At 31.7% G+C, this 15,156-nt stretch overlaps 2 protein-coding genes across 2 annotated transcripts in view; one reads left to right on the forward strand and one right to left on the reverse strand.

Moving 5' to 3' along the window:
- Positions 1-15,156, reverse strand: part of LOC123707498 (nephrin) — a 354,939-nt gene that overhangs the window by 190,470 nt on the left and 149,313 nt on the right. The window lies entirely within an intron of this gene.
- On the forward strand, positions 11,457-14,709 carry LOC123707497 (flocculation protein FLO11-like). The gene is made up of 2 exons (XM_045657590.1): positions 11,457-11,810; positions 12,391-14,709. Exons 1-2 carry the CDS (start codon positions 11,513-11,515, stop codon positions 13,974-13,976), a joined length of 1,884 nt encoding a protein of 627 aa, XP_045513546.1. The 5' UTR covers positions 11,457-11,512; the 3' UTR covers positions 13,977-14,709.

Below are 15,156 nucleotides of genomic sequence, written 5' to 3' on the forward strand. Positions count from 1 at the left end.
GTTCAAACCTTTGTGTGCGTCTAAAATTAGCAGCGGTTAACGAAAATTTTACTAAACATTTTCTTCATCGGATTTTACCTTCGAAAATATCAAAACGGTAACAACGATTTTCTAAATATAAATAACGGAAATTAACTTATTTTCTGATCTGGTTTCATAGTGTTTCTAATTATAATAATAAGAATGTAAATAACGTTTTTTTAATGTGATTTTACCGTTGTAGCTACGTAGACACCAACTCTAACCGCAGTACATATGCTACGTGCGTAGAAGCAACGGAGCAATGTCTACGTATTTACAAAGTAAAGACAACTTTCGTGTGACTATTACTACGAATACTATATTTGATTTTAAAAATGTACCTAATATAAATAAGACTTTATACACATACTAAACGCTAATAACAAAGCCTTAAGAAATCGTTCTATGGAAAAACAAATTACCAAGACATAAGCACACTCGAGTAAACACCCACATACTACTTAAGATTCATGTCACATACTCTAATATGCGTAGTTGTTGAGGTTATTGCTTCATAACATCGTTTCTAATAACGCGTAGCGTGGCCCTCAAAGTTCTAACAATAAAGAACTTTTCTAAGGATATTAGGCCTTTATAGAACACTAACATTGTTACTAAGGTTTTAGTGAATTTCAAAATAAACATGAAGTTTAGTTTATCGCCTTGCTTGCGGCGTTAGTATGTACTAAAATATTAATATTCATTTAAAAATCCTTACCATAGTAAAAAAGTCTAGTCTATTTTCATATTTTTGTGCTGTAAGATGAATACTGTAGTTAGACTATGTTTTTATACAAATAACTTCTGTAGTTATTATTACCACTATAATAGATATGAATTTTAGTAATTAATAAAAACGATATTTAAAACTCGTCACACACATTTATGTATAAATAAACGCTAAGTATGTCTTAGTACGTAATTTAAGTCTTTATTAAATTCCTAAAATACGTGACATGACACAACGAAAACTGGCTTCCACGATTTTTATTACATTACAGGTACGTTAAGTAGCTAAAACAAAAGGAATTATGTAGAATCTCATTTTATGAAGCATGAAAGGCTTAATAAAAATATTTACAACAATATATTCGGTTATTGCTTAACCGTTTATCTTTGATTTAATATAATTGTTTTTAATACTGTTAGTTGCAATAGTACTATAGTCATAATGATTCATTTATAAGGAAACAAACAGAACACACAAATAAACAGCAGTGTCATAGATAAATAATAATTAAATTCAAACATGTCAGCAGACCGGAAAGGCAAGTAGAAGATACAATATTTAGAAGTCATACATAAGAATAGTACAGATATATAAATGATTAAAACAGTAAAAAAATACGAGACTTAAATATAACAATTGTTTCTTTAAAAAAGCGGTAGAGTAAAGAATAATGTAAAATCTATAGTTGCAATATTTGTAAATATGTGTAACTATACATAATATTATAGTTATCTGCTGCATTTGTGCTTTAACACCATGCGCCAATTTTGAAAGGAAACTTCTTTATCGGTGTTGTATAAAAAATTACCGTCACATATTTCAATTACGCGTCACATTTTTCCGTTACGTGCCATCTTTTTCTTGTCCCTACCACGGTTGATTCAAAGAGATTCGAAGCTATTAATAACAAAAATATATAATAACGATAACAATGATAGTAATAATTCTATTACAATTAATGAAATTCTGTAATAATCTTAGTAGTAATAAGGTAAATTGAAATAATTGTATTATTTTTATTCATTTCTATGATAATAAAGCTTTTTGTTAAACGTTATCTTATTTAACCAATGTCTGTAAAGTTGCATATAGTAGATATTTTTTTCGAAAAATAAGGTCATAACGAAGTTTCACTTCTTACGTGTGTGCACTTACACGCAAATAATTTCTTTAGCGTGTGTGTGTGTAGCACACAGTTTTATTATTCTGGATTCATGCTTTTCACATATAATTATCAAATCAATGTATACAAAATATTGTAAAAGCCAATTTTAAAAATTAAGTATGGAGTTTCTTCCCCATTCTTCTCCATATGTAAGCTTTAGGAATGGGTTGCTAGAGTCATTTTTAACTTGTAATTTTGACTTTCAAACGTGCTTTTTAATATGCCCAATTGAATAAATTATTTGATTTGACTTGAGATGAAGGCAAAAACAGGTAGAAATCAATGTAGCGAGTAAATAGACGAACCAATATTGATTATGGTAGTAGGTAGATTAAAAGTTCTATACATTCGTAGACCTGTCAGGAACACTGAATGAACAAAGCTTGAGAGATTCGGAGCAAGTCCCAACAACAAAGACGCAAGGGAAGCCATGGGGACCGCTAGATGTAACTACTTAATTGAGAGGAGGTAAACCTATTTACTACTAAATACAGGTATTATGATATTATGGTCAATGTTGTCAAACACCTTCTAGAAGTAGGCGCAGATGTGTATATCTGGTGGTATGCAAACCAGTGAAAACATAACTAGGAAAAATACGGAGATTAGAAAGAGTGGATTCTCCACCCATACTTTAGGTTAGCAGTGTTGGCCAAGTGGCTTCAGCGTGCGACTTTCATCCATGAGTTCGTAGGTTCGATCCCCGGCTGTGCACCAACCGACTTTCTTTCTATGTGTGCATTTAACGCCAGGTTGTAGCGCCATTGATTTATTTATGTATACTTTAGGCTAGAATCAATATAATTATTATGTAACAATATTTATAATTGTTTAGTATAGAATGTGCCCTAGATGTCTAAAGATGATAGTTAAACAGCGATCAACAAAGTACAGCTCTACAATCCTAGCGAAACATAACTATATAGAACGCCAAACAAGTAAACTGAAGTAAAGAAGAAAATAAGAAAAACAGAAACTCTCTTTCTACTCTTTTCTGCCCCGACCTATTGAAACATATTTTTCTAATAGATACCGCATTCATAAACATACTATATAACCTTTAATTAAATAAACAATGTTTATATTATTCTAGTTGTAATTATTGGATATCATTGAGTAATGGAGCCTTCATTAGTTATTTGAGGCGAAGAGGAGATATCTTGAAAACATTAAACACGTGAAGTGGAAATAATTTTTCTTGTTAAGGCATCCGACATTGTTATACACGACTAGCCAACCGGCCGTGAAGATAATGTAACGCCCAGTTTTATCAAAACTTGCCTTTGACCTGGAAACTCAAAGACAAGGTAAACCGCATTATAATAGGATTTCTAGTTGTCTGATAATATCAAGATCGGTCAGAGAAATATATATTTAAATTATGATATATTTTTGGTATTTTCTATGTCCCCGGATTTAGATGATCGAAGTTTTCTCCTTTACCAATGAACCATGATACATAATAGCAATGGCTATTTTTTTTTAATTTGAATTGAAATTAATTTTCCTTAATGAATAATTATATTGTTTTTAGTGCCACTTAAAGATTTTACCCTTTTTTTATAAATTTAACTATGAATATAATTAACACTTCCTTAGGCGAAGGACAGAGATATTTAGAAAAAGCGGAAAGTGGCCTTTACACGTGAAGGGGTTCCGATCAATGGTACTGAACGTTTGGATATTGAATAACAAGGAAATATATATATATATTAAATCTATGTTGTATATTCTATTTTTGTAAAGATTGGATTTATTAAGGCAAAAGAAGACATATCACTACTTTAGATTCATTATTTTTAAAGAATTTTTACTATTGACGGCAATTGATAAGTTTAACTAATTCATGACAAACAAAATCACTTATTCTCGCTTAAAAGAGGCAACATAATATCACTATATTTTATCACAATAGTTAAGATAAGTAAAAAATCCTCAACATATTAAATCAGTTCAAAATCTAAATAGAACTTTGTATTTACCGTGAAGTCATATACAACTTTTCTTCCGTATTCCATCCAATATCCGCCGTAGAAGGCTTTCGAGCTAACTTGAAATTGCATGTAATATTCGAACCTGCATGATACGGAGGAAATTAACTTAGCAATCAGTATATTAAATTATTGGTCATGTATCTCACAGTCATGTATCATTTTTTAATGATAAAGTTTGTCGGATAAAAGGAGTGCTTCTGCGAACCGATGTTTCATTTGCACTTTGTTAATATTATTGTCAATATCTTTGGCTCTTTTATTTAAACTAAAAGTATAGTTAGACAGATTAAGTGTACGAAAAAGTGACAATAATAATTAATTATTTGCTTTTAGGCTGCGTTGGCTTAAAGTTGTTAGTACTTACAATAATGATACACAACAACAACACTTGATAAAATATTAAATATTACTAATATACACAACGCGCCGGTCCATTATTATCGGAATAGTTATTTATTGCTTACACTTAAAACGTTTTTAATAGAACAAAATAATTTAATATTAGATAATATTTGAATATTCTTAATAGTATAAAAATAAATAAATCAATTGTGCTACAACCTTTTTAGGTCTGAGCCTCAGATTTCTATATCTGTTTCATGATCATTTGTTAATCTAATAGGCAAGTAGGTGATTAGCCTTCATTGCCTGACGCATGTCTAAGGCAAGCCGGTTTCCTAGAAAGAAAGTCCTTTGGTGCACAGCCGGGGATCAAATCTACGACCTCAGGGATGAGAGTCGCACGCTGAAGACTATAGGCCAACACTGCTCTATCTCAATATATTATATAAATTAAGTAATATTATTTATTTTTTATACCAATCCAACTTCTAAGCATGTTTTCCTAAATAACAATACCAAACTATGAATAACCAACAGCTCATAACTACAAGGAGTAATCCAAGTCAATATTTCTTTTCTTAATTATGAGGATTGCGCTAGTCATTCCAATTACGAGATTTATACGTCTTCTAAAACCATTGAGATATTACGGATTTATTTTATTTCTTCTTCGGATTTACTATTATTTTCGCTAAAGATTGTATGCATTAATAGGATAGGATCTTTGTCACGTAGATTTTTCTATTAAATTTTTATAACATTGCAAAACTGTGATGCGATAGAATTAAGTGTTTCGATTTTAACTGATTTGATCTCTCATTTAAAAGCTACGCTTTTTAAAATAATTCTTGAAATTGTTTGGAGTGAACAAACAATATTAATTTAGTCTTGCTTAGATTTCTTGTTTATTATCCACGTTTTTTAACGAAAAATACATTTTCAATTAATTTACTAAAAGCCGTCTCAAAATAGATTAATTAGTTACCAGCTTTTACAGGTATAATTGGAAATTTTCTATTCTGAAAATAGATGAAAGGGAAAACATTTTTAGGGACATATTTTTTGTTTGACTTTATTTGTGTAGGTCTATAGTGCTATATATATAAAAGAAAGTGCAAGAAATGGGATATTATCGGGAATCAAACCTAAACCTTTGCTTTAGGTTCAAAAATAATGAAGACCGTACCTTCTTAGGTAGAAGCCTATCTTGGGCCTATATATTTCCATCTATGTATATTCTGTTACTATATAGTAGTTTGTCTTATTTACCTTGAGAATAGATCTTTTTCATATAGCTTGGAAATTGCTATAGTAAAAACATATTTGCACATACCAAACAATTTGCATTATTATTACATTGTACGTCACCAACCAATAAAAACCGATAGCAATTCGATCAGCAAATGCCGAATATTTGCTCTGGTTTCAGAACAATTTGTTTCTGTCAGGGCAGCTATCAATCATAAAACAATAAAGGTAAAAACGGTTCGTAACACCCACTTACCACGAATGAAATCGAACAACCGATATTAATGGCGATAATGTTACCAAAAAAGAGCATGTTTTGTTTATTTTTTGTATAAAAAAAACATACACATATAAACATAGATATTAAACTAGGTATTAGAAGGTAGAAAAAAAACCATGCTAACATTTGGATCTTGCTTGATTTCTGCAGATCTGTTTGCCAGTCGGGTCCAGGTCCATCGTGTTACAATTTTACTCCATTTATCTTTTCCTCTTATCATGTGTCCAGCCCATTGCCATTTATGTCTTCTTATTTTGGTCAATGACTTTTGTTTTGTCTCTTATAGTTTTTCCATATAAAATTGAAATAATAAGCTTTAAGTTGCATCTCACCCTGTGGTAGTGAGTTACAATCCCGGTTGTACACCAACGATTTCTAAAGCAAATAACATTTGCTCGTAATTAAACATCAACTAAATTCGACAACACGTGTCAGGCGTGTGTACCTACATTTTTATTTATTCACGTGATATCAAAACAGCTGTCCCTGACTTTTTGCCAGGTAGCTTCTACTATTATTTTACTTTTTACGCGATTGTAGTGATCATAATTAATATATTGTCTTCATTAAAAAATCAAAGATACAGATGCACACTGAAGCCAAATAGATCAGTAAACGGTAATAGTTTCATTAAGTATTGTGAAAATATTATATGTATAGCTTACAAATGTTGCACTATTTTTAATACAGAGTCAGTTTATAGTCATTAAACCATTATTATCAAATGTAATTAAATGCTACTATCGTCAAATGTAGTAAAATATTATCGGAGAACTGATACTATATTAAAATATCAAATAAATTGAAATGTGTTTAAGAATACATGAAAATCTTATAAAGTGCAATAAAATCTAAAACAAAACAAACCATTATAAAAATTACATTTTCTCGTCACCGTGATCTTTTAGCCTAGAATCTTGTCTAGATTATTTTCCAAGGCAAACCTGAGAACCAATTCCCTTAATGCGCGCTGCGGAATAAAAACTCGGAAATCCATTTTTAATTTCCGTCTACAAAACACTTTAACCACAGTGAATAGAACTTATTGTAGCGTTTACCTTGTCGAATACATTAAACAAACTTATTTCGATTAATAAAAGTTGACACTTTTAACTCTGAATTGTAAACTAATACAAAAAAGTTTTAAATTTTTCGATAATAAAAATACCATGAGGAGATCGGTATGTCTTAACTCCAAAATTGAAAAAGAAATATCTTGTTCAAGGGGTTGTAATGCCACTGTATTTATATATATGTGTATATATATACTATATATTTAAAGAAAGAACATAAAATATATTTAGGTAATTAAATACCAAGAATTATTCGCTACTAGATGTAATAAAAATCAGAAGGTATATAAATATAAGATATATACCCATTATATAGACCTATTTAGATAAAGGATATACGTGAAGGCATATTTTTTTAAATTAACTTTCTTTGTATTGATTACTATTCACTTTGGGTAATATAAATTATGAAAAAACCCCGATCCAGCACATTACAAATGGAATTATGAATAAACTGAGAAAACGCGAAATTTAATTTGAAATTTATTGTTTACGGATTCTTTTTTTAAATTTAGACATCAATCAAAAAAGCAAACAAATGAATATCCACGAAAGCCTATTTTTGTATCGAATGACACATTAATCAATACTATTGACATGTATACATAAGACTAATGCGATGAAACGATTCATCATTACCCCTTTTCCTTGTAAGATATATTATCTTTATGTTTGTGGAAGTTTTATTATCTTGAGTATACTAGGGGAGAATAAGAATAGCAGATCACTACTTTAATATTGTAAATGGAAATATTATTAAAATTTCGTGTTAGAAAATTTTACTTGGAGAATGTTTACGAGTGTAACACGAGTGTACGAAGTTCATTTAGCTTGTCGTTTTTATCTATTTTTAATGAATATTTTGTAAGATTGTAAACAATTTGTTTAAAAAATATTTTAATTTCCTACTATAGAAAAAAACAATTCACAGACATTATTGTGATTTCTACAGAATAAGCAACCAATGTTTTAATTACTTTTTATTATTAGTTGTAGATATAGGTACCGTCTTTATAGGTATATGACTCCTCCGTAAATAGTTTAAATCTAGTATTGTCTTTTGTTAAAATAGCTTTTACACATTAAGAAAACACATTTTAAACGGATTGAAGCTATGTGACCACGCACGCTGTAAAGCACGCGAAACGTCGGAAAAAAATTAAAATTTTATTAATAATTATAAATTTATAATAATAATACATATCTTCAATCCGTTTAAAAAGTGTTTTCTTAGTTTAAATCTATTGTATTTTTAAGTGACGTAATCTTTAGTTAAAGGTCTAAAAATATTTTTGTAGTATCTGGCATGTTTTACGAAAATTATAATGTATCAAACTTTATTCGTTATTAATTATTTCTCTATCGTGGTAAGGTTGCAATAGTAGTTGTATATTCAAACGTGAAGGTACCCGATACTTTGCGTCACATTTGGATAGGAACACCATTTCATGTAGCAGCGCCTCTAGCCTTCTAACAAACAGCTGAGTTAGTGTGTGTTAGTGCGTGTTAGTGTGATGAACAGTTGGGAGATAATTTGCAGATTGGTTTTTGGGTCTGTCGTAGGAAGTCGTGAGGCTCATTTTTCCCTAAATGTCTTAGTACAAAAATGTAGAGATACTCAAACAGTTGACATTTTTTGCTTCATAGACTACGAGAAAGCCTTTGACAAGGTAAAGCGCTCTGAGATTTCCTAAATCTCTAAACTTTATTACACCAAAAACAACAGTCACCCGACCCGAATCCGCGAACGACCGACCCAATCAAGGAAATGATAATAAAAATGTCAAATCGAATTTGGTTAGCTCTCATTACGGGTTTCTATAGTAAAATCGTAGCCGTGTTGGGATTATAAAGGTAGGCCTCATTGAGTTATCGGAACCCTCGGGACTAAACCTAACCTACGTCAGCTAATTCAAAAAGTTTCGTACCGCAAAAACATTATTTTGTTAACCTTTTATTTACAACCTTAGGGGATATAACGAGTTTTTCAATATTTTTATCAGTGCATTATTTTCCGTGTTATGAAGTGATATATTGAAGGCGAATAGTTATGTGGCGACGTGTGAACTAAATGCAAGTTTGTAGTGTTTTATTTTGTGTTGTAGGAGGCTTATCTGGTGTTAAGTGATACCGCCGCCTAGGCTCACGTTGCCAGAAGGATTGCAAGTGCGTTACCAGTCTTTCAAGAATTGGTACTCTCTTTTCTTACAGGACCCTAAGTAGTTTTGGTTCGAAAATACTTCAGTGTAAAGCTGGTTCCACATAGTGGTGGTGCGCGGCAAAACTGCCTTGGAAAACACAGATGGTATTTTGTATTCTGTCTTGACGTCAGATAATGGTTATGTTTAATTCTTATAAAATAAGCATTGCAGGAAATATACCATGCACTTTATTTTAAAAGTTTCATTTATGAGCTTATATAAATCGTAAGCACTCGGCACAATAGTTTAGCACACGTCTCTCATTGCGAGGTAATTCGAAACACAGTTGTGCGTACTATTGCGTATATGAAGACAAACATTGTGAGGGAATCAGAATGACCCATACCCAAACATTAACCGTGGGAAAAGGTTATGAAGTACATACATAAATCTGCGGCCAAAACCCTCTATAGTCATTGGGATTGTGTTAGTTTAAATTCAGACCTATAGAAAGTTGTAAATAAAATATCATCCAGGTAGTAAAAATCGTAAAATAAAAGCCACACAAGAAACATATTAACCGATTTCTTGTCACTAACCACGTGATTGTTTAAAATCACGACCCGAGTGCGCCCTGATAAGATTTATGTACTGCTTTTGACACTTAATTTCGTTCGCCTTTTGATGGTATCCGTTATTTTTCTGTTCACTGTAAACGGAAGTTAATAGAATTTCACTCTTTAGGAAAGTCATGCGTGAAAATACGGAAAGCAGTGGAATGATTTCTTTGCTAATGAAATATGGTTTTTGTATAACTTTAAGATTGTAAGGTAAGGTTAGGAGGAAATATATCATGCTAGATAGCTTTCAAATGTAAAAAGCTTCACTTTGAGCTTACAGAAAAGGCAGGCAGTCGGAACCTTGGTGTGCGTCACTCATCCCTGAGGCTTTGTTCTTCTAGGAGTAGTGACTCTTGGGCCGTGGGGTCATGTGCACAGGCGCCAACTAAAGATTTAAGTAAGATATTGGTAGATAGCCCCAGAGCTGGTTCTTGCCTCGACCAACGAATAAGAATCGCAAACCAAATAAATATCACTGCCACAGGGACTAAACTTTTTAAATTTGTTTTTATTTACTGATTATTAAATTTACATTATTACTACTATGTAGAATATTGTAAATACTGTGTATTTGTGAGTTTGAAATGTGTATTTATTACAGGCCATGAGGTTCATCTGATGGTAAGCGATACCGTCACCCATGGACACTTTCAGTGCCTGAGGGGTCGCGAGTGCGTTGCCGGCCTTTTAAGAATAGGTACGCGCTTACCTTTTTTTATTATTTAGTAATTCATTTTATGATTTAGGATTTCTAAGCTTTTATAACCCTTTTGTACCATATAGATTTTCTTAAATATCTGGAGCAAGTATTGAATTCAGCTTCGTTGTACAAGCAGGATATCCAATGCAAATTTTCATATAATTGAGTCCAATTGTTTTAAATTTTCAATGTATCTTAATTAACTTATTAATACAATTATTGTTTTTAAAACATAAACCCAACAGGTTTGTAGCTAGATACGTTACACTTGTTATCTACAGGAAGCATGGGATTATGCCAATGTATGTACTAAGAGAACATTATTAAATTACTTACAAAAATTATGTATTGAATCTCTGAAATCTCGGTCTATCAGCAGTGCGTAGCCAGTTTGTAAGGTATCCAAGATCAAAGCGTTCTTAATAAGCTTTGAATCAGATATCTTCTAAGTCCAATATAATATTCTGTTGAGATATTGATATCAAGGACCGTTATAATTAGCCTCACCTTAATTAGCGCCGTGTAATCTGCTTACACTTGACGTGACTTAAATATTCTTTGATGTTTTAATTAGACATTGAATAATTCCTTACAGTCAATTTTTAATAATGATATCGGTAGATTATTATTTGTACAAGTGACAGATTCCTTTATACGTATCAAAAAATGCAACGAAAGAAGTACAGTTAATATAATTAGAAAGAAACATTTATACAACGCCCCCAAAGAATCGTCTATATCGAAACATATAAAGAACATTATAAAATTCAATTAAATAACAAAAATATAGTAGGATTAGCCACACACAATTGTTTTATTCTTTTAGTTTTTTAAATAAGCATTTTAAGTTGTGCAATCAAGTATTTTATAAATTTTAAAACGACATAAATATTTAAAGTTAAGCACTTGATACTGATGTCATACGTGATAAATTTGACAAGAACGCGAATTCTTTTTCCGGATTGTACCACTAATGAGATGTGATTAACAGCCACGTTGTTTGTCATGTTATTACCGTTTAATGAGTGGACGCAATGTTATTTCCAATTCTAAGTAATATAATGATCGTTTTCCCCAAACAATGTTTACTTGGAATTGTGACATTCTTCTCCTCTTTGACCTGTGGTAACGGCGTCATAGTACTCCGCGTTATAAACATATCAGTCATAGTTTTATCACTCGCGAGAGTGCGTGTATAATGGCCAACAAGTATTTGTTGTGCCTATTAATACTAAGTGTCGCTTTAAATACTGTAAGTGGAAAGTATGGACGCAGTGGTGGCTCTAGAAGCTCCAGTTCTGGAAGATCGTGGGGAAAGAGTAGTTCTGGGAGATCGTCTTGGGGATGGGGTTCTAGCAAACCAAGCTCGGGCTCCAGTTACTCTTCATCTTCGGGTCACTCAGGATTTGGATCCAGTTCACATGGCTATCCATCATCAATTGGATTGTCAGGCTCTGGATCTAGCAGATCCAGCTATCCATCAGTGTCAGGCAGAGGTACAGAACATTCTTGAAATCGCACTTTTTTCGCTCCATTAAAAATTTGTAATTTATCAGAAACTAAAACAAATGTCGAAATACAACCTAATATAAGATATTTTTATAAAGATAGAAGTAAATTTTTTTTGAATGCCCTGGAAAATTGTCTTAAAAATTCTAGCACTCAGTCGTATCATTTGGGTAAAATACATATATTAGGGCTGAATACAATTTTGGACGCATTTAAAATAATATCAATATATACATCATTGGTTTCTGATTCCGGCTTTGGAAGCAAATTTCTGTTAAGGTCTGGGGAAATGATCATATGCTTGTCTTGAAAATGTATGTCCGTTTCTTGTTTTGTCTCGAATTAAAATATTTATTGGGGCACATAAGTTTATATTTAGTACGATTAACAAGATTATACTTGAAACTTAATGTTTAAGATAGTATAATTTCATAAAATATCATTTATATATAGTGTTATAATTACTGGCACTATGTTAAACCTGAACTTTGTTTTAAGAAAAATCCACATTTAATATTTACTCTTATCACTCTATGTTGATCGAATAAAACGCATAAACTGTTTTAGGAAACACAGGCTCCAGCTACCCATGGTCAGGTGGCCTCTCTGGTTCCAGCTCTAATAGCCACTCTGGAGTAAGTTATCCGTCGTCAATCGGTCTATCTGGTTCAGGAAGTGGGAGTAAATATCCAGCATCAAACGGTCTATCTGGATCGGGAGCAAGTAGTAAATATCCAGCATCAACCGGATTATCAGGAAATCAGCAGTTTTCAACAAATACAGGAAGTGGAAGTAAATACCCAGTCTCTACTGGACTCTCTGGGTCTGGAGGTAGTAAATATCCTTTTTCAACAGGACTCTCTGGTACGAACAGCCGCCCTGTATCAACTGGTCTGTCAACATCTAACACAGGTTATCATCCTACAGCTCCACCATATCCGAATACACAGTATAATAAACCTCCACAAACCCATCCAAGTACCATATCTAATTCTCATTCTGGATACAAACCGACATATATAGGCTCGTCATATAATAGTGGTTCTTATGGAAGTCATGTTTATGTGCCAACTTACTATACCTCTCCTCAACATATTTATATCACACAGTATAGAGATTCTGGAAGTCGTTATAATAACCTATTAACTGGATTAACACTGTATAATTTAGGACGCTCTCATACACATTACCATGATCATTATTATTATGACGACTACTATAGGAGAAGATATGACTCTGGAACTGGTTCATCTTATCGCCCCTCTGTTAAAAGCAACGAAGAAGCTCATTGTCTTTTACGAGTAAAAGAAAACGGTAAAATTGAAGAGCTAAAAATACCTTGTGAGATTGTATCAACATTTACTGAAGGTAGTAAAAAAGTACGTCAAGAAACAGTTCGTATAGAGAATACAGTATGCCAAAATATAACAGTATCTAATAAAATGTCGACAGAAGCTAACTTAACATCTGTGTCCACTTCAACAACTGAAGCTACTCCTTTATCCGTAATTCCTGTAAATACAAGTTTTAATAAAGCTAATCAGACAGAAACGCTTACATCAACATTTGCAACTACAAATGTAACAACACCCAGTTTACTTTCCCAGAATTTTACAACTTCGACAGAAACAATTCCTATCAAGGAGAATAATACTTCAATTAGCACAACTGAACTCAAAAATATAAGTGAATCAACCACCCCTTCATATTCAACTGCAGGGAATTCCACTACACCAACAAGTAATGTGACGCAAAATGTAATAACTTCCACCGAATCATCTGCCTCAAGTGCATCAACAATTAATCCATCCGTAAATAAAACAATAACTAATTTAAATTATTCAACTACAATTCCACCGCCAAACACAAATAATGTTTTTACAAATTCAACATGTACAACAACGACAACAACACAGTTGAAAGATCCTTTAACTATAAAAGGTCCACCGCCAAATCCCAATAATATGGAATGTGAAGTTGAAATTGTAACAAAAGATCATCGACTCAGATCAAAAATAAATTGTCTCACATTAATGGAATATTCTAAGATGCCAGAACCAAAAAAAGATTCAGGGTTTTTGCCACCCAGAGACAAATTAAAGTCATGGTTATCTAAACCACCGTGGTGGTTATCTATCTTTGTTGCAGTGTAAATTTATTTAGAATAAGTATTAAAGAAAATTTAAAAAAAATATTAAAACCAGAGACATTAATAACGGCTCATTTATGGTTAACATATATTGTAAGAAGTTTTTTTTTTATTTGTATAATATGTAACTTTGTGACAAGCATTTATTTTATTGCGTTGTTTTGATAAAATTATGATTTGAAATAATTGTAAAATACGCCAAAAAGGAATGTTACAAAATGGTCAAATAGTGATAGTAATAATATTATTAAATATAAATGTTAAAACTAGTGAATATTTGTTACTAATAGTTTAAAATTTAATTTGTTAAGGTAATAAAATAGATATACAAAAAGTTTATTTAACTAAATTCAAAACACTGGTATTTCAATTTTATACATTTATATACTTTTTGAAATTGGTACATACGATATTCTTTGAAATTACTTCATTAATAACAAAGCGATAACTTTGTACAGATAATATTTTAAGTTGAAAGGTTATGTCCATTAAGATAATAGAGTGAACACAAATATTATCTTATCTGGTATTTGTTGTTGTATTTGAGTTTAAAATTTTGTTTCTTACTACTTTATTGACGGATATAAATCCAAATGTAGTATACAAAATTTCAATATGCTCTAAATATAATACAAATCATTATCTTTTGATATGTCTCGCAGACTACGAGTGTTAAAAACCACTTATGATGTTATGTAAATAAAGTAGTAAATTTGCATATTATACAGGCCTCAGAATTTTCAATTAATTGTCTAATACGCGTGTATAACAAACGAGCGGATACATAAATAAATCTATGGACTAAGTGTCTACTAACTAAGTATAATAACATAGGTCACATTATAGCCTAACTGAAGACTAATAAGTTATTTAAGTCTAACCTAATTTACTTATGAAGATTCACAAACGAAAGTGTCCGATAACACATCTTATAGTCTCTATTGAGGTGAAGTCACTCTGTTCTTGTGTTCTATTTTTTCCACTTACAACTGTTAAGCGCTTAACAAGAACTCTCGAACAAGAAGAAGATTTTTGGGTTATTCCTCTTCAACCTTCTTACTAGGCCCGTGATGGTGAGGTTGGCCCGTGGCATAACAAACATACTAGGGAGCATTCGTCTTACAACTTTGTTTTGGAATCGTTAGGTAATTACAAATGTGCTTATACTGGCACAGCCCCAAAGC

The sequence above is a fragment of the Pieris brassicae genome, chromosome 3, assembly GCF_905147105.1.
Source record: "Pieris brassicae chromosome 3, ilPieBrab1.1, whole genome shotgun sequence".
NCBI classification, from domain to species: Eukaryota; Metazoa; Arthropoda; class Insecta; order Lepidoptera; family Pieridae; genus Pieris; species Pieris brassicae.